This window comes from Halichoerus grypus, chromosome 6 (assembly GCF_964656455.1).
Source record: "Halichoerus grypus chromosome 6, mHalGry1.hap1.1, whole genome shotgun sequence".
In the NCBI taxonomy this organism is placed as follows: Eukaryota; Metazoa; Chordata; class Mammalia; order Carnivora; family Phocidae; genus Halichoerus; species Halichoerus grypus.
The window spans coordinates 89,186,524-89,206,198 of NC_135717.1; the positions used below are offsets into that span (position 1 = coordinate 89,186,524).

The 19,675-nt window shown below is 42.5% G+C and overlaps 1 protein-coding gene and 1 long non-coding RNA gene across 4 annotated transcripts in view; one reads left to right on the forward strand and one right to left on the reverse strand.

Annotated features, from left to right (window-relative positions):
• The first annotated feature begins 2,007 nt into the window (after positions 1-2,007).
• Positions 2,008-19,445, forward strand: LOC144382349 (uncharacterized). The gene is made up of 3 exons (XR_013449092.1): positions 2,008-2,152; positions 3,820-3,914; positions 19,256-19,445. It is a non-coding gene; the product is annotated as an uncharacterized LOC144382349 (long non-coding RNA).
• GUCY2C (guanylate cyclase 2C) overlaps positions 13,599-19,675 on the reverse strand; it is a 121,507-nt gene continuing 115,430 nt past the window's right edge. For all 3 annotated transcript variants that reach the window (XM_078075645.1, XM_078075643.1, XM_078075644.1), the window contains 4 exons: positions 18,744-18,842; positions 17,405-17,499; positions 15,331-15,407; positions 13,599-14,214 (listed from right to left, as the gene is read on the reverse strand). In XM_078075645.1, the coding sequence (XP_077931771.1) occupies positions 14,037-14,214; positions 15,331-15,407; positions 17,405-17,499; positions 18,744-18,842 (449 nt within the window). In that variant the 3' untranslated portion in view covers positions 13,599-14,036. The remainder of the gene's footprint in view (positions 14,215-15,330; positions 15,408-17,404; positions 17,500-18,743; positions 18,843-19,675) is intronic.

Sequence of the window (19,675 nt, forward strand, 5' to 3'; positions counted from 1 at the left end):
CTAGTACATGTAAATCAGTCAAAGAGATTACTAAAGGTGTGGGCATGGTGTAGGGCAAGTGCAAGGTAAAGGAACCCTGGATTAGTCATAGCAGAGGCTCCATGATCACCCCAGACCTGAAGGAGTGAGAGGAGAAATCTGTGTGGAGAAGAGACAGAAGCTGCAGTCTTGGCACTCCAAACTCCTCCCCTCTAGGACTGGCTACATAATTTCGGGACCCAATATGAAGTGAAAATGCAGGGCTCCTTAACCCACAATGGGATTGTATTTAGAAACAGAGCTTTTATGGGGCACCTGGGTGGCTCAGTCGTTAGGCGTCTGCCTTTGGCTCGGGTCATGGTCCCAGGGTCCTGGGATGGAGCCCCACGTCAGGCTCCCTGCTCTGCTGGAAGCCTGCTTCTTCCTCTCCCACTCCCCCTGCTTATGTTCCCGCTCTCACTGTCTCTCTCTCTGTCAAATAAATAAATAAAATCTTAAAAAAAAAAATAAAGAGGGAAATTAAGGTTAAATGAGGTCATAAGCTCTTAAACTATATAGAACAAACTGATGGTTACCAGAGGGAAGGTGGGTGGGGGGATGGGTTAAATAGGTGATGGTGATTAAGGAGAGCACTTGCTGTGATGAGAATGGGGTGTTGTATGTAGGTGTTGAATCACTAAATTCCACACCCGAAACTAATATTACACTGTATGTTAACTAGCTGGAATTTAAGTAAAAATTTGGGGGAAAAAAAAAAGAAAGAAAGAAAGAAAGAAAATGCAGGGCTCCTTGTTAAAAAATTATTAAAGATTTCAAGATAGTAACAGTGGACCATTAAGCCAAGCATGAGGTCCTGCTAACAGGGGATCCTGTGTGGTAACACAGGTCACATGGCAATGAAGTTGCCTCTACTCTCCTCCTTCCTTCCAATCTTCCATTGGCCAAATCCAATTCCAAATCCAGAACTCAAAGAAGCCCATTTGCTGAATGCCTGATTCCTGGGGACACAGAGCTGAGTAAAGAAGGTGAAGTTTGGATCTGGGGAGCAGGAAAAAGATATTAAGCCCAGATAAGTGTAGAAAATATGTATCTCTATAACCTTCTATGTCTGCGTGACAGAGGGTGAAGAAGGTATAAGACACTTTGGGATTAGTCAATGATGATTAAGTATAGGCACATTTCCAATATTACTAAAGAATAAATACAAATACTAAATAAGTAGTATTGAGAAGGAAAAGTAAATAATAACCACAAGGTTTCACATGCATCATTGGCTTTGGGGTCTGGCCAACCTCTGTCCCAATACTGGGCTTGACTTTTAGTAGCTGTGTAATAAGAAAATCGCTCGTTTTTATTGCTCCAGAGTCTGTAAAGCAGAGATAACAGTTACTTCAGAATTTGTTGTGGGCTAAATTAAAGGATGTCCCTAGCACCCAGTAGGTATTTAATAAACGTCAGAGAATAGAAGAATATTGAGGTCACAGATAGAAATGGATGAGTTGGGAAAAGGTCTTTCTAGTTCTGTGGATTTCTGGAAAAAGGGAAGAGTTTGAGAACTCTGATGGTTAAGAGGTTTTCTCTAAAGGCATCATAAATGGCTACTTCTGCAGAGTATAGCCATTTTTCAGAGAATGCTATTTTATTTCCCTGCTGGGCTTGACAGAAAGCATAGAGACTTTGTAGGCAGGCAGATGTGGTTTCAAATTCCGTCTCCACCAATGAGTAGTGGCAAGTTGTGTTAAGTCCTCTGAGCCAGAGTTTTCTGTTACAAAATGCAGTATCACTGTAAGAATTTATGAGATAATGTTGATAGTGTGCCAAAGAAATGCTCAAATTTCTATCTGATCTGCCACTCTTTTTTAGTTGAGCTAGACTTAGGAATCAATTTCTTTTTCCCTTCTTCCCTAAAGCTTAAAGCAGTCCCCATCTCCAGCAGCCAGCTCTGTGGTTCTTTTCTGTGGGTTTCACCCTTGTCCCCTGGGCCTTCTTCGTCACGGAAGTCTCAGCAGGAGAGTGGAGAGAGGAAGAAAAGAACAAGAACCTGCATTCACTTCTGCAGGAAACCTCTAGTTCCTCATTGGCTTTCACTCAGACCTGTGTTTAAACTTCTCCACCTTGGGAATGAAGAAAGCAAAAGAGGAAGCTTTGTGCCTCCCTTCAGAGAGTGTATGAGGTGAGCAGAATGTGTCTAGCAGGTTGAATAATGCCCGCCCCCCACCCAAGATATCCCCAAGGCCTGCAAATGTGACCTTATTTGGCAAATGAATCTTTGCAGAGGTAATTAAATTAAAGATCTCCAGATGAGCTCCTTCTAGATACTCTGGGTGAGCCCTAAATCCAATAGCAAGTGTTTTTATAAGAGACACAGAGAGGATAGACATGGAGAGAAGGCCATGGACATATGGAGGCAGGGATTAGAGCCATGGTGTCCACCAGCAGCTGGAAGAGATAAGGAAGGATTTGGAGGGGGCATGACCTGACACCACCTTGATTCCATACTTCTGGACTCCAGAACTGTGAGAGAACAGATTTCTATTATTTTAAGCCATCGAGTTTGTGGATATTTGTTACAAGCAGCTCTAGGAATCAATACAGTATCCAATCAACAGCAATCATTAAGAGTATACGTACTACTAAGAACAATAGCTGCTCCGTGTTGAGCATGAATGGAAGTTTGTGGAAGCTGCAAGTGAGGAGCTGGCTTCTTATGCTATTCCCAACATGTCCGCCTGACTGTGGTATGATAAAACACATATTTGGTCTTTGGCCCTGTTCCCGGCCTGAGAATTTCCTGACGAAACCTGAGAATTTCCTGAGTGGTAAGAGTATTTTTTTGTGCTAATGAGTTTGCCCCTAAATAGTGTTGGGATGAGGGCCAGATGCCAGAAAAACTGGCCATGGGATTAGGGGGTTAGAACTTTCAGACCTGCCACCCACCCACTGCTGAGAGATTAGTCCAATGGCTAAGGATTTAATCAACCATGTCTGTTTAATGGAACTTCCACAAAAATCCCTAAACAAGGGGGCGGGGGTTGAGGAGTTTCTGAGTCGGTGAACTCATCAAAGTGCTGTGGGGGTGACACATCTAGAGATCCAGGGAAACTCTGCATGTGCACTGCCCCCACCCCCACCCCCACCCCTTGCTCTATGCTTCTCTTCGTGGGCTGTTCCTGAGTTGTAGCTTGTGCAATAAACTGGTAGTCATTCAGTAAAGTGTCTTCCTGAGTTCTGTGAGTTATTCTAGCAAATCATGGAACCTGAGGAAGGGTTTGTGGGAGCCCCGATTTATGGTGTGTCTGTCAGAAGGATGGGTGGTCCTCGGGGACATGTGACCGGTGCCCGGAGTGGGGACAGTCCTGTGGGACTGAGCCCTTACCTTCTCGGGTCCATGCTAACTCTGGGTAGCTAGGGCAAGAAGGGAATTGAATTGTTGGTCACCTAGTCGGTGTCAGAGGATTGGTTGTTGGTGTTGGAAAGACATTACATATTTGGTGTGGGGAAGACCAAAGTCCCACATTGACTTTTGTTTTATTTTTCTTTTTGCTTTTAACAAAAGTACTGCACCAATTTTTCAAAGATATAGATAACTGCTAGGTCATAGTTTTGTTGGCCTTTCCTAATTTACTAGAAGAGTGGGCATTCCTGCTTCACTTTAGCTGATCCCCAGGTTTGGACCCTTCTCTTAGGAATTTGTCACGGACGTATGTCAGCTCTCTGTGCCTCCCTTGGAAAACCCAGCTTTGCTGCCCCTTCTAGTTCATTGTTTCTGTGTTTTGGCCTTAATATTTAATATTGCGGAGGTCGGCTCCTGGTGAATCACCTATATGTGCTTTTTTTCAGGCCTGACCAGAGGCCATTACAAAGGCTCATGGGGAAAGCTGCCCTCTCCACGCCAGCGTGGGTGCCCGGCCCGTGCACTGCATCTCTGGAGGGAGGTAGGCAAGGACCCGGGCAGTCCTGCTCTTTGCCTACTATCATTCCTACCCCTGGTGCCTTCATTCCCAGGTCTCTCTATGTGAGGCCTTGGCCAGAAGTCCTCTTCCGGTGCCTCTGGAGGAGGCCTCCTTACCTGCAGGAGGAGGAGAAGGAAGTCCTCAAGATACTTTCCTCCACTCTGATTCAGTACCCAGTACTTTTCCACTCCTGGCCCTTCTCCCTCACCTCCACTTGACCCCAGCGTCCATAGGACGGCCAGAGCCTTTTGTCTGGGGCTCCTTCAACAGTGAGAAACTCCACATCTGTGCTGATCCACCTGACTCTCAACTGGTGTGCTGTTCCATGGGGGGAAATGGACAGAGGGAGGCAGAGTTTTCTCTGGTTTGGGACTCTTGCTCATATCATCACTGTAAGTGGTCAGAGCCTTGATTCTTTCACTTTTGGCTTATTGCTTTAATCAGCCACCCTGGCAACAGGCAGCTCAGCTGTTTTTTTCAGCCCAGCCCAGTTCCTGACAAATTTCAAGGCACTGTAAACCAAACGGTAGTTAAAAATGAAATCTACTAAACCATGGTTTCCTTTCATCAACATATGTGAAGTGCCTACTGTTTTCCAGGCACTGTGCTAGGCTCTGTGATGCAGAGATGATGGGACCAAAGTCTCTGCCTTTGAGGAGTTCATGGTCCAAAGGGGCCTAGAAGGTAAACAGTTCATTTCAACAGTGTGGTAAGTGCTTTAGGGGCACAGAAGATGGGCACTAAGGCAGATGTCGGGGGGGGGGGGGTAATTTCCTTCTACCCCTAGTAATTAAATAGACACAAATCAGGTTAACAGGAGAAAAAACAAATTTAATTTAATTTTGTATATATGGGGGCCTCAAAGATATGACACCCAAGGTGTTTATATACCTTTTAGACAAAGAAACACTAAATTTGTTAAGTCAGTCAGAGAAAGACGATTATCATATGATCTCACTCATATATGGAATTTAAGAAACAAAACAGATGAACATAGGGAAAGGGAGTGAAAAATAAAATAAGACAAAATTAGAGAGGGAGACAAACCATAAGAGACTCTTAAGCATAGGAAACAAACTAGGGGTTGCTGGAGGGGAAGGGGTGGGGGGATGGAGTAACTGAGTGATGGGCATTAAGGAGGGCACGTGGGTGTTATATGCAACTGATGAATCACTGAACTCTACCTCCGAAACTAATAATACACTATATGTTAGCTAACTTGAATTTAAATTAAAAAAAAAAGAAAAAAGAAACAATAAATTTGTGAAGAACTGTAAGACAGAAACGTCAGCTTGGGTAATAACTAATGAAGAAACCAAGCAGATTTTGTTTACACAACCTTCTCCGCCCTCAACTCCCTATCTCTGGTGATAAAAAGGTCTCTCTACCTTCCCCGGGCAGGGAGGCTACCTTTCTCAGGAGAGATTTATTTCCTGCTTTTAGGGGGACAGAGAGGGGGAGTCAGAGTGTCCTTCTTGCACTGGCTGTTTCTCAAATAACTTTCATTCAAAAGAATCAATATGCCAAAGTGGCATATTCTGGGGTGGCCCGCCCTGAACCCCAAAACACGGACGGGAAGGGCACGCTTCAAGGAGTCCTGCAAGAGAAGGTCGTATCTGAGGTGAATCTCAAAATGTAAGTGAAGAATGTGGGAGAGATGTGAGAACAGAAGACCCCACTGATTAGACAGCAACAGCTAACAGACCAGAGGGGTGCCCTCATGTCAAGAGAGAAAAACTAAAATTTTAATCAGGCTGAATGACCGTGGGGAACAAAACCAGTCAGCACAGCTTGAGATGACAAATTTCACAAAATTCAGCAAAATTCCTGGAAAGACCCCTACAACACATCTTCTCACGCTCCGCAGTGGCTGCCACATGCTGAGACCGCCACCAGAAATAGTGGGCTGTATCTGCCTGTCACTGCGCTCCTGCAGTTCGGCACCTGAGTCTGACCAACCCCGATAAAGGGCACAGACTTGGTGGATTTTTCCTGTTTAACCCCGACCCTAACCCTTCCCCTTTGGAGGGTACGTTTCAGTTTGTAGCCAAAGGCTGTGTCTCCCCACATTGGCAGACTCCGTGGCAAAAAACACTTGCCCTTGCTTCGGACCAACTCTGCATTTCAGGAATCTTTGTTGACCGAGTCCTAGGCAGCGGAATCAGCACAAAAAAAGTCATTATCCATATCAGCAGTGAAATCATCAACCTATGTTATTGATTGCCTCCTACATATCATTCATGGGACGGGTTTTCTGCTTGGGTTTAGTTTTTTGTTTTTGTTCATTTTTCTCAGAACACCATAGCTTCCTTCTCACTGGGACGCTCACAGCCCAGTGGGTGGTGGCGTAGGGCAGGTACACAGGAAAATGAAGCGGATAATCCCGGAGAACTTGGAGCAGTGTGAGGAGGCCGCCGTGTGTGTGAGGTGCACGCGACAGAGGCCTCTGGTGGGGCTTCTGGCAAACAGGGCACTGTATTGCTGTGGTGTTTTGCTGAAACAGGTCTCTGTTGTGACAATCCAGGTATCATTCCGCAGTATCCTGGTTTTGTGGCCTATAAGCCCATTTCTTGGACTTTTCCAGAGACGGGGGAGGTCCATCACGTGAGGAACCCTGCTCTCTACTCGTTTTGTTCCCGAGCTGAATGGGTGACTGGGGAGTCTAGGGTCCCTCTAGAAGCTGCGGAAGGCTTTGTGCAATCCTACTCTTACAAAACATCCCTTTTTTCACAAACCACAAGATCTGATTTATTTGTTTTCAAAGAAATATAGAACTCACAGTGATAAATCATGTTTTTTGGTAACCAATGTAAATAGTGAAGTCATGCATCTGCCCAACAATAAGCCAGGAGCTCTATCTTAACACATCAAATAATTTGATATTGGAATAATCTCCACAAGGTTAAATTGCAATTATTTATAGGTATAGGATAAAATGTATTTTCACTGGGAATGCATTGTATGGTATATGTGTATGTGTAAGCACATGCATAAAGCCTTATATTCTGTAAAAGTACAGAAGAAAGATAATGGCATCTTTAGCAGACGTGAAAATGTGCCGTGACTGCAGATACAAAGTCTTCTCCGTGGGTTCTAGACCGGAAATTCTTCTCTTTCTGGAATGGTTAACTTATCACCACTTGATGGAACAAGGTCATTTTCAGAACACATCATCCAACATCTGGCTTATCATCTGCTGGCTGGATAAAAATGCGTGGGAGTCAGGCACAAAGGGCACAATTTCCCACATGACTTTTGTTATTGTTCTTTTTTTTTCAGTTACCAAAATAAAGCTATATGGTCATTAAGCAGATGCTCTCAGACAGGAATGTATTAGTACTATAACAGCTTTTTTCATAAAAGTGAAAATCCTCTTTGAATTTCCTTTGGTTGGTGAAAACAGGTATGAATATAGGAGGTCTTTTGTAAAAGCAAGCAGCATTAGCTCGAACTTTTGGAACGCAGGGGATACCTCTACTCTTGTTATTTGTTTTATCAACTCAGACGTTATCTGACTTCCTATTAAGACAGATGGAAAGTCAGCTCACCTGTAACACTGTCTTGTTCTCTTGCCTCCTTCTATTACCAAGGGGATCAGTGCCTGTATTGGTCACCACTGTAACTTCAAACAGATGTCACTTCTGAGTCCTTCAACTTATAAGCTAATTTTCTTAGGGTTTCACTCTTTCCTCTGACTTTCTTTCAAGAACTGATTAAATATTTTGTAAAATGTCCCTCGATTTGAATTTGTCTGATATTTTCTTATGATTAGATTGAGGTTATATTTTAGGGAAGAATATCACATGTGTGATGGGACCCTCTCTGTGCATCATATCATGGGGTATATAATGTTAATGTGTCTTAATACTGGTGAAGTTAGTCTTAATCGTCTGATTGAGGTGGTGTCTGAGGCTTTTCCGCTTTAGATCACTAGTTTTTCCTTTGTATCAAATATCTGAGGGGAGATACTTTGCAACTATGCAAGTACTGTTTTTCTTTAAATTTTCACCCATCAATTTTAGCAGTAATTTCAGATGTTGCCTGAAACAATTATTACTCTGGTGTTCTCCAAGTCATTCTCATTTTTCTTCATTTCTTTTTTTTTTTTTTAAAGATTTTATTTATTTATTTGACAGAGAGAGACATAGCGAGAGAGGGAACACAAGCAGGGGGAGTGGGAGAGGGAGAAGCAGGCTTCCTGCTGAGCAGGGAGCCCGATGCGGGGCTCGATCCCAGGACCCTGGGATCATGACCTGAGCCGAAGGCAGACGCTTAATGACTGAGCCACCCAGGTGCCCCATTTTTCATTTCTTCTACATTTATTAATTGGATTCTCCTCTAAGGAAGAATTGTCTCTTCTCCATAGTTTATATATTTAATCAGCTATTTATAGCAGTATGGAATCATGGATATTTACTTTATTCTTTAAGTTATAATCGAAAACTTCACTATTTTTTAGTTGCTAAATTTCTTCCAGGTTTGGCTCTTGGGAGTTCCTTCAGGTTGGTTGCTGTGTCATTTTGACATGACCACAACTTCTTCTTCTTTTTTTTGTCCTCTGAGCACTTCATTACAACACAAAATCCTCTAGGCTTACTTTGTATTTTTCCTGCCCTCACCTTGAAATCAATCACTTCTCCAAGGAGCCCCGATTGCTTTTGTGAATGGGGTTTACAACCCATAATCTGGACACTAGTTATGTTCATTGCTGCTGGGTATCACCACTTCTAGGTCCTAGCAGTGGGTTAGTATATAGATACATATACATCTATCTATCTATCTATCATCTATCTATCTATCTCTATCTTAAAAATCAACATGATTATTCATAGTGATACCTCTGATGCAATCTAGCTCTTCAAGGTTAATTCTAACATTACCTCTTTATTTATAACTTCTTTCTCTGAATGTGAAACCAGTTGTTCATATCTAAAATATATTTCCTTATACACCCAAATTTAGTATCTGTTCAAAGGAGTTTCAAAATTTCTAACCCATCCATGCTTTTCTAAAGAACAAACCAATCAACTAGACCACAGTGTTTGTACAGTTGTTTTGTTTTTAGCCTTACAACATCTCAAAACACTGTTTTCCAAAGTTACTTCTGTTAGCTCCTTTCTTTACCACCTTCTTTAGTGAGATTATGCCATTCTGTAGAACACATCTGTTTGTCACAGTCTGCATTCCATCTTGGGTTCAATCTACATCTGTTGCATTTTAAAAAAAACTGCTCACAGTAAAAGTCTTTCCTTTGTGCAACACAGTCTTGGCGTTTTGACAAATGCACAGAATCATGTATTTACCATCACACTATCAAATACGACAGTTACAAGCCCCCCCACCTCACCCCAGTTCATTTGTTCTATCCTTTTGTAGTCAACCCCCTCTCCACACAATTGGCAACCATTTTCCCTTTGCCAGAATATCATATGAATGAAATCATACAATATAGAGTCTTTTGGGTCTGGCTTCTTTCACTTAAGATGTTGGATTTAAGATTCATCCATGTTGTCATGTGAAACAGTAGTTCATTATTTTTTATTACTGGGTAGTATTTCATTGAATGGCTTTCCTATTGTTCCTTGATCAGTCCACCTATTGAAAAAAATCTCAGTTGTTTCCAGTTTTGGTGGTTATGAATGAAGTTAATATAAACATTCAGAAACATGTATTTGTGTGAATGTAGTTCTCATTTCATTTGTATAATTACAGATTAGGAGTGGGATTGTTGGACCCTATGGTAAATGTTTAACTTTATAAAACCTACCAAACTATTTTCCAAAGTTTCTGTACCATTTTACATTGTTGCCAACAATGTGTGAGTTTCATTTGTTCTGCATCCTTGTCAGCACTTGATATTGTCAGATTTTTAATTTTAGCCATTTTAATATATGTGGTGTTATCTCATTGTGACTTTAATAAACTTTTACTAATGACTAATGATGTTTTACATCTTTTCATATACTTTTTTCATTTTTATATCTCCTTTGGTGCAAAGTCAAAAAGCAAATCAAAATAAAGCTGCAATTTTTCTAAATCTGTGCTGTCCAACAGGAAACTGAAATCAAGAAGGTAAACACAAGAGTGGTTTTAAAACAATTAAAAATAGGAAAAAATTTTTTGACTTTTTTATATTGCATTTCCAGTACTCCTTGTTTCTTTTTAAAGAGCCAAGTTCCTATCTGGTATCATATTCATTTAACATGCATTGTAGAGTAGGTCTACTGGCAATAAATTCTCATACTCTTTTTTTGAGAAAGTATTTTTTATTCACTTTTGATTTTTTTTTTTTTTTTGACTGGGTATAGAATTCTATTTTTCTTTCTTCAGCCCTTTAAAGATGTCCTTTTATTGTCTTTTAGTTTGCATAGTTTCAGAAGAGAAGTTGGCTGTAATTTTTAACTTTGTTCTTCTGTGTGTAATGTGTGTCTCTCTCCTCATCCCCTCACCCCCACCAACCCCACACTACCTTTACAATTTTTTCTTTCTTCTCAGCAGTTTGAATGTAAGTGTAGTTTGGGGCATTTATCCTGTTTGGTGTTCTTTGTTATCTTGGATCTGTGATTTGGTGTCTGTCATTACATTTGGTCAATTTTCAGTTATTATTTTTTCAAATGTTTCTTCTGCATTGTTGTATATTTAGGATTCCATTTACACACCTGAGGCCATTTGATATTGTCCCACAGTTCTTAGTAGTTCTGTTTTGATTTATTTACTTTTTCTCTTTGGCTAGTTTGCAGAATTTCTTTAATGCTACATTCAAGTACATAGATTCTTTCCTCAGCTAGTCTAGTAATGAGCCATTAAAGACATCCTTTCTCTCTGTCACTATGCTTCTTATTTGTAGTATTTCCATTTGATTCTTTCCTGTTGCTACCAGCTGTGTGCTGAATTGCCCATCTGAACTTATATGTTGCTCATGTTTTCCTACAGAGCTTTTTACATACTAATTATAGTTGTCTAAAATTCCCCATTAGATAGTTTCAACACCTATGTCATGTGTGTATCTGGGTGTCTCTTGAGAGAGTGAATAAATCCTCTTGCTCTCTCACTTAATCTATAATTTCCTCTCGTTTCCCTGAAAACGTATGTCCCCGAGTTTTTGGCATTCTAAAGTGATGCTGTTGAATTAGTAATGACTAGTGATATGTGATTATTAAGCACTCTAAATATGATTAGGTTGAATTGAGATGTTCTGTAACTAAAATATACACTGCTTTCAAAGGCTTACCACAAAAAAAGAAAAATATCTAAATAATTTTATATTGATTTCATGCAGAAATAACACTTTGAATATACTGACTTAATTAAAGATATTATTAAAGTAAGTTACCTGTTTCTTTTTTAAAATGTGACTATTAGAATATTTAAATTGCATATGTAAAAGGAGATCTAAATAAATGGCAAGACATACCATGTTCATAGACTGGAAGACTCAACATAGCCTAGATGTCAGTTCTCCCGAAACTGACATATTGGTTTGATGCAAATGATATCAAAACCCTCGCAAGTTTTATTAGAGCTGTATATAAGCTTATTCTAAAAGTTATATGCTAAGGCAAAAAAACTGTAATAGCTGAAACAATTTTGCAAAAGGATAAAGTGGGATGAAGTACTCCACCTAATTTTAAGATTTATTACACAGCTACAATAATCAAGACTATGTGGCATGGGATGAAGGATAAGATGACGCATAGATCAATGGCATAAAATAGAAAACCCAGAAACAGAATCACCCAAGTATGGACAGTTGATTTTGACAAAGTTGCAAAGCAGTTTGCAACTGCAACTGTTGACTGGTTCAAAGTTGAAAAATGCTGGATCTGACTTGCCTTCTTTTGTTGAGTGGAGGAGAGTAAGACACTCTGTTGCAATGTTGTTCCGGCAGTCTTGGGGTCCCTAACAAGTCTGTTTTCCTCTTCCCATCCTCCTTGGCTCTACTTTACTTGTGTCTTGCGTTGTATCATGGATTTACAGTTGTACTGAGAGAGGAAGATCAGGGAGAAATGAGTCTATGCCATCTTATCTGGACCAGATGCCCTCTTGTTCTTTTTTTGCAACTTGCTATGAATGTGTTATTTTTTCAAAATAAAAAGCTAAGAAATGTCCATATGAGGCTGACATATTTCTATTGGGCTGCATTGAGTGGTTCCATTGAATGGTTAATGTAACTCATAGCTGAGCCCTTTAAAATTGCAATGGAAATTATTGGTTTCCTCTCTACTCCTTCCTCTGCTTTACTTCTGGCATCTCTTTCCAATGGGATATTATGTTGAAGACTTTATATCAACATAGTTTCTATTTTCTCTGCCATTCTGAGGCTTTCAAAATATTTACAAGGTCATTTCCTGCTTGATCATTGCCTCGATCTGGTCACCTAATCAGCAGCCAGGCTTTTAGGATATGATATTAACTTGGAGGGAAATCTCTTTCCTGCTTGAGGTCTGAGGAAGTAAGAGCTGCTCAAGGTTTCTCCTTTATTTTATCCCAGATATCAGTTTTAGAACAGGTATGCTGTTCTACATGTTGTATATTTAAAAATCACTCATCTTTAATTGAAATTGAAGTTTAAAATCTTGAGTATTTGTTTCTTTAGTTGTCTCCTCTAAATTTGTTATTTTCATTGTTTTCGGGGAATTATAAAAAAAGAATAAGGTAAAATTGCCTTTCTCATTTAAATTCTAATTCCTTTTTTGATACTGGATATCTGGGCCTAAACAGACAAAACACAAAGCTTTGATTTAGTTGTATTTCTACTAAAATATTTTTAAGTCAGATCATGCATGTTTCAAGAGGAGTATATATCAAAGGTATAAAATAATTGATTCTAGGATTTCCTGTATTCCTCTTGAATTTATTTCTTGTTTCCACACAGTACTTCCTCTTGTACTTTTTTCACATAGAATTCATGGGTTACAAACTTTCTAAGCTATCTTGCATGTACGCAAATAATTCTTGCTTTATAAGCATATTTATTTGGAATTGTGAAGCCATTGCCGCAGAGACGCTGAGGCACAAATTACAAACCTCCAGATTCCAGGTAAGGACTCTTGCTGCATATGAAGGGCTAAACCTATAAATCAGGAGAGACTTTATTATTTTTGATTTTACGCTTTTCCAGGTGATGGAAAAAACATAACATGTTTTCTGATCTCTGGAGTGGTTTTTGTGGTCGGGTGGGGGTGGAGGGTCGGAAGAGTAATGTGGTCGAAGCAGTTTAGTTCAGATTAGTGCCAGGAGTGTTACATTCTTGCCTTTCTGATTCTAATCTACTCCACACTGCCTTTTGTCATTTCCCCCGAGATTTCAAGCAAATGATTTATTCTGGGGTACCATAAGAAGGGGGGCAGAAGATGACTGCTAGATGGCAGGAAGGGGATATTTGCAGAGTTTCAAGTACTTTGTCTTTACCAGTAAATAAGATCTGACCTTTATCTCAGACTGGAGACAGATGTAGGCCCTGTCTCCCATGGTAGAAGGCTAGGCATAACATCCCCTCGGGCGTAGCTGGAGATACTGAACATCCAAGTTCGTAGCCCTGAACAACAATCCTGGCTTTGCCTTGCTTCCGTGCTGGGGACTGTGATCCTTTGTCCAGCAAGCACAAGATGGCAGCTAGCGCATTTCAGAAAAATGGCTGGAGTCGCTGGAAACACATACACAGACTCAGGACATTTTTAACTTTTATTCCTGCCTCCCATATAGCATGTTTTCTGCAAAAATTATGAGTTAAATATAATTTAATGGAGATAGGGTATTTAAAATATCGTGACCATTCAAAAACTCTCATGAATACAGAAGGAAAAAGAGCCAGCAAACAAACCAAAACAAAACAAAACCAAAATAAATGAAATAAGAACACAATCTCTTCAACGTAGAGACAGTCCATCCATTCTTCTTTCCCAGGGGGAAGTTCCCTGGAGCCACTGCTGAGATCAGACTCCAGAGTAGAAGGTAATTTTTGCACCGAGAGTGCACATCTGATTCACAGAAGCAAGTCTATGTTCCAGCCAAGGCAGCCAAGGCTAAGCAGAGCGCAGCTAAGTCTTCTGTCGCTTTGAGGTCCCCGGGACACTTGAGGCCGCTGCCGGAGTGCAGCTCTACTTAATTCGCTTGTGTGTTCTCATTGTCGGTCGTGTTCAGCTGCAGGTATTCCAGAGTGCCACTTTTGTAGCTGGCCACCCGTGTGGGTTTTCGGCGTCTTATCCCCGCCGCCTGCCTTTTCTGTAAAGAGTTGGCGAGCATGTCAGAAAATTCAGCTTGTAAGCGCTGCTGATTCTCCCTGGAAAGAGAGTGGGGAGGGAAAATGGAACTTCTCAGCAATTCATACAGAATATTCCGTCGCTCCAGAACAATCAGTTCTGTTTACCAAACACTTACTGAGTGCTTAGTCCGTGCTAAACACGGGAAGTCCAGAGAATACAGAATGAGCCTTGCTTCTGATGGGCTTACAAGAGCTGTCATCCCTGCTCTGTGCATTTGTGGAGAAAGCAGGATACATTTCAAGCAGAGAATTCTATTTCAACTTCAGAGTGGAATGGCATGCTGCTTGGATTTGGAAGCACGGTTAGGTTTCCACATGCCACTTCAGGGACGGCAAACAAAGCTAGGACAACGCGAGGCCCCTGTGACCCAACCCTGAGGACTTGGGTCCCACACATTCTGGGGTGTGGATCTTGTTTGGGGAGGCCTCCAAAGGGATGGAGGGTTTCAAGAGTCTGGAATGGACCTCGGTGCTCCAATAATGGGCCAGCTCCCCTGTGGCCCAGGGAAGATCTTGCTTGTGTTGGCTTCTCTACAGGCTCGCCATCTATCTGGGTCCAGCATCTGGGAGTCTGCAAGACGGGGTCTCTCTACCATAGCAAAAGCCACCCCAGCAGCCATGCGACTGATTGCAGCAACCAAATGTGCAACGGGGTGACCCTGTCGTTCACCACGAAGGGAACTGAAACCTGTTCGTTAGACCTGAAACCTGGCCTTCCTCATCTCTGGGAGAACACAGTCTCCATGTGAAAACCCAGAACCACAGTCCTGGGGTGGGCAGGGGGTCGGGGGGGGTCCTGTTTCCATCAGCAGCCCCACAGAGAGCTGCGGGCAGGGGTCCGAGTCGCAGAGTGCCTCTTGGCCACCAGCAGGCCTTCCTCTGGTCTGAACCAGATCTGCCAGGAGGTGAGCTGTCAACTCTCCTCGGTTCTGAGCGTGCCTGGAACACCCAGCTTCTGGCATCCAAGAAGGGAGGTTTCTAGACTTCTCATGTATGTAGTCCCTGGCTGTGTATTCAATATATCATTGCCATGGGCAGAGCACTTGCCAACTGTTACACTGGCTGTAGGTACCACAACTGATAAAGCCAAGCCTGCCCCTCCCCTGTCCCGCCCTGCCACACCCAGCAGCTTACACAGTAGGAGGGGTCGGCAGGTTGTACTCCTGGCCCTTCACCCCCGTCAGCCAGTAGGTGGTCTCAGTTCCTCTTCCCTGGGAAGACAAGAAATGTGGGCGCCACAGAGGCCAGTGAGACAGGTCAGCTCTAGCCCACGGTGCTGACAAACATCCATCTCCAAGAGACACCTCACTTCCATGTTTCTCATCAGTGTCCACACCTCAGTAGAGCCCATGTTCTGATGGGATTTGCATTCCCTCTAGACGTATCTTTCTTTCCAAGTGCCTTTTTAAAAGTAAGTCTCTCATTCCCCAGACGTGTTTTTTTTCCAAAGTAGAGTTCTCTTTTTTCCCCAAAAGACATCTCAAAGTGTCGCTATAGCAACATCATAAGAACTCTAAATGAAAAAAGAAGAAAATTCGCGTCCAATCCTGCTACGCCAAGACATCCAACTGGTTTTCATCACCCACTTTTTCTTCTAGCCCTTTTCGCCACAAGATTTCGTCACAAACCTTTTGCCACAGTTTCCCCACCTTAAGCATGTAAATTACAAACACATGTACACCCTAAAAAATGCTTATTAAGTGACTTTTGCTGGGCACATCTGGAGGCTATAAAATGAATGGAAATGTACTGGAAATCCTATTTTCGCTAAACCTTGTATTTGAATAGGAGATGGGATGGCTACATATTTAAAAATCACTCATCTTTAAAGGTTTATTTATTTGAGAGAGAGAGAGCACACATGATAGGGAGAGGCAGAGGGAGAGGGAGAGAGAGAATCCCAAGCAGACTCCATGCTGAGTGTGAGTCCAATCTGGGGCTAGATCTCATGACCCTGAGATCATGACCTGAGCCGAAACCAAGAGTCAGATGTCAACAGATTGAGCCACCCGGGCGCCCTACAAATCACTCCTATTTAGTGAGTAGTTTGCTGGCTGTGTTTGGACTGCAGTCATCCATACACCACTTCTATGCTGGGGGGAATGCTCTGTGCAGAAAGTGTATTGATAATGCGTGTGATATTAGGGCACGTCTACGGGAAAGGAGGCTTTTCCAAGCTGCAGTCACAGTGTAAAGATTAGAAGCACTGTGACTCCTGGAGACAGATCATCTTACAGTCGGTAGTTGGCTTCAGATCAGTTGTGAAAGGACTGGAATGACGTTTGAAAAGCAGCCCGAGGGCCAACTGGAGACCCTTGGTGCCTCTGGAGGGCAGCTGTTATGAATGTGAGGAACAGCCTGGAGAGGAGAGACTGGTGATTCTCCATCCTTGGCGTGCATCCTGATCACTTAGACTACTCCTTAAAAATATAGATTCCTGATCTACATCCACAGAGGGTCTTTCTCAGCAAGCCTGGTGGAGAGTCCAGGCATTTACATTTTCTAAAGCACCCAGATGATGCTGAATCAGAAGTCTGGGGCCACAGGTGGCAATTCATGGGTCCAGAGCTTCAGAATGGTAAAGCAACCCCTGGAGAGGTGGTTTTAGAGAGAAGCAGCATCTTGCAGTGAGGGCAAGGAAGTAAGGGAGGACATGGGGGCTTTGACTTAAGCTAAATAAGTCCCAGGGCACCTGGATGGCACAGTGGGTTGAGCGTCTTGGTTTCACCTCAGGTCATGATCTCAGGATCATGGGATCGAGCCCCGTGTTGGGCTCTGTGCTCAATGCAGAGTCTGCTTGAGTTTCTCTCTCCCTCTCCCTCTGCTCCTCCCCCTACCCCCGCTCTCTCGCTCTCTCTCAAATAAATAAATACACCTTAAATAAATAAATAAATAAGTTCTGTCCCAGACCTTAGCTCTCAGCTTTGCAGGAGGAAATGGACACAAAACTTGGAGGTATGTGGAAGAAATGGTGGTAGCATTTTATAACATATTGGTGTTAGTTCAAAATATGAAAAAGGCTCTGAGTTCGCATTCTTCAGGGGTGGCTTCTCCTACAGGGGGTAATGGGTGATCACCGCAGGGAGTGCAGAAAAGGATTCTTCATCTTTGTGCTCCTCAACATTATTGACCACTGGATGTCCTGTCTCCAAGGAGGTGACCCCCGAGTGAGTGCTTTTTCTGGGTCCTCTCTCTGTGGATCCCTTACCTTTAAGTACGTTTCCCCTCTCACTTCGTACAGGAACTGGCATTCAGTTCTCTTCAGGATGGCTATTGTGGAGCCGCTCACATGAATTCTCAAGGCTGGAAATGCAAAATGATCAATGAAAATCTCATCCATTTTGAAGTCTATTATACGAACACATTTGTTTCCACTTGATTCAGGACATTTGTTACAGGAGTTCTTGACAGCTGAGATATTTTAGTGAAAGGACACTTGAAAATACAATCCGTGAGATAAATTCTATCACACATGGGATGAAAGAGGGTCTGACATTGCTTTTTGGGGTCCTGAGTGAAGGGGCTCCCCAGGTTGTGCTCTATAGATTCTCCCTCCTCCTCAGAGTGGTGGCCCCTGCGGTTCCCATCCTCAATTTATTCCTTCCACTTTCTGATGCCTAGAAAGATGAGGCAACTTTCCCCCCGTTTAGACAGACAGTGATTTGTATAGTTATAACTGTAACCCAAATCCGCCCTTTCCTTTATACCATGATTTTCTAGTACAAACCAGTATCAGGTTGTCAGCAGACTGCCAAGATACCACTCTATCACCTGTGTTCTTGTAAGCCCCACCCACACCTACCAAAGCTTGCTTTCTCTCTTATACAGATTTCTGTTACTATCACTGTCACCAGTATTTATTATCTACTACATGTAGCTCCCAGCGCCTCTACCCTGTCAGGCAAATGCAATAGAGGCTTCTGCATATAATAAATACTTATGTTTTTCTTTACTAAAACCAATTCTCAGGAAAACAAAAGAGGAATAGGAAAGCGAGCCAGCGTATGCTCCATATCTAGCCCACTGAATTTTTTTAAAAAAGATTTTATTTATTTATTAGAGAGCGTGTGATAGAGAGCATGAGTGGGGAGAGGGGCAGAGGGAGAGGGAGAAGCAGACTCCCCGCTGAGCAGGGAGCCTGATGCGGGGCTCGATCCCAGGACCCTGGGACCATGACCCGAGCCAAAGGCAGTTGCTTAACCGACTGAACGACCCAGGCGCGCCTGAATTTTTTTTTTTAACTTCCATGCTAAATTTCATGACCATTCCAGGGAAAGCATGTCTGAATGCATTGCAAATGAACCCAAACAAATAGAAATAGTCTACTACTGAGCTAAAAAGGAAGAACACACAGTAATTCCTAGGAAATGGTGGCGACAAAAGCAAATGTCGCAAGGACCGAATGGACTCAGGCTCACGTCCAGTCAATGTGAAAGGTCATTCTTTCATCTCACTAGCACTTTGTAGCTCCTTATTGTGCGTTTTGTTCTCTAGTTCCCCTCTGCTGGAAGACACACTCTTCCTCTAAGAAAAGTGATCTTTCTTACGGAGGCCCGTGGATTCCATCCTAGAGGCTGTGTTGACGGTGTCTCCAAATAGGCAGTAACGAGGCATCTTGATCCCCACGACTCCGGCAGCACAGGGACCTGGAATGCACAGAAGGCAATTAGTGGAGGCAGCAGCAATCACGGTGCGGAGTTAGGGTGGGTAAGGCTTTTCTCAGGGGCACAGTGCTGCATCCTTCATTTGATGTAGGTGCGAAAAAGGAGCCGTGACTTTTCTTAAATGGATGTATTCAATGAGGAAAGCATTGTTCTAGCAAGACAAGCTTCCAGAAAATATTTTGCTATAGGACAGAAAAGTACATTTGCACAAAACAAAAAGGTTTCCAGAGATCCAGGCTGCAGAGGTGGGAAGTCCTTCTTAATATGTTCAATAGAAGGTTCTCGGGAAGGATGAAGACTCCCCCACGGCTCGCTTACTGTGCCAGGCCACACAGCCCCGAGCTCTTAGCTCAAAGCCTCAGTGGCCAAATTGTGTTTTATTTTTATTTACTCAGAGTAGCATTGCTCGGACTGGCGACACAATGATGGAAGACCCAGAAGATGAGGGCTTGGCACACTTCATGTGCCGTGTGAACGCAGAGGGATGAAAGAGGCTGCGGCGCAAGGACATTCTCGCAAGAACACAGAAACCAAGGCAAGACTGGGCACAGCAGCATACTGGGTAGGGAAGAAGGGTTGTTAATCAGGTATCTGTGTGGAGTGACTGAACATAAGGAGTTACAGATTTTAGACGTTAAAGACTAATTCAGAAATTGCAAAACCGGTTTTGGATAAAGGGAACTTGATTTTCTAGTTGGCTTATTAGGTTTTGACCTACATGAGTTTCTTTGTAGGTTTATCCTATAGATTCTCTGTGATTATGAACATTGAAAAAAAAAAATCAAAATACCGGATCTTCCTTTGAGTGCTGAGCC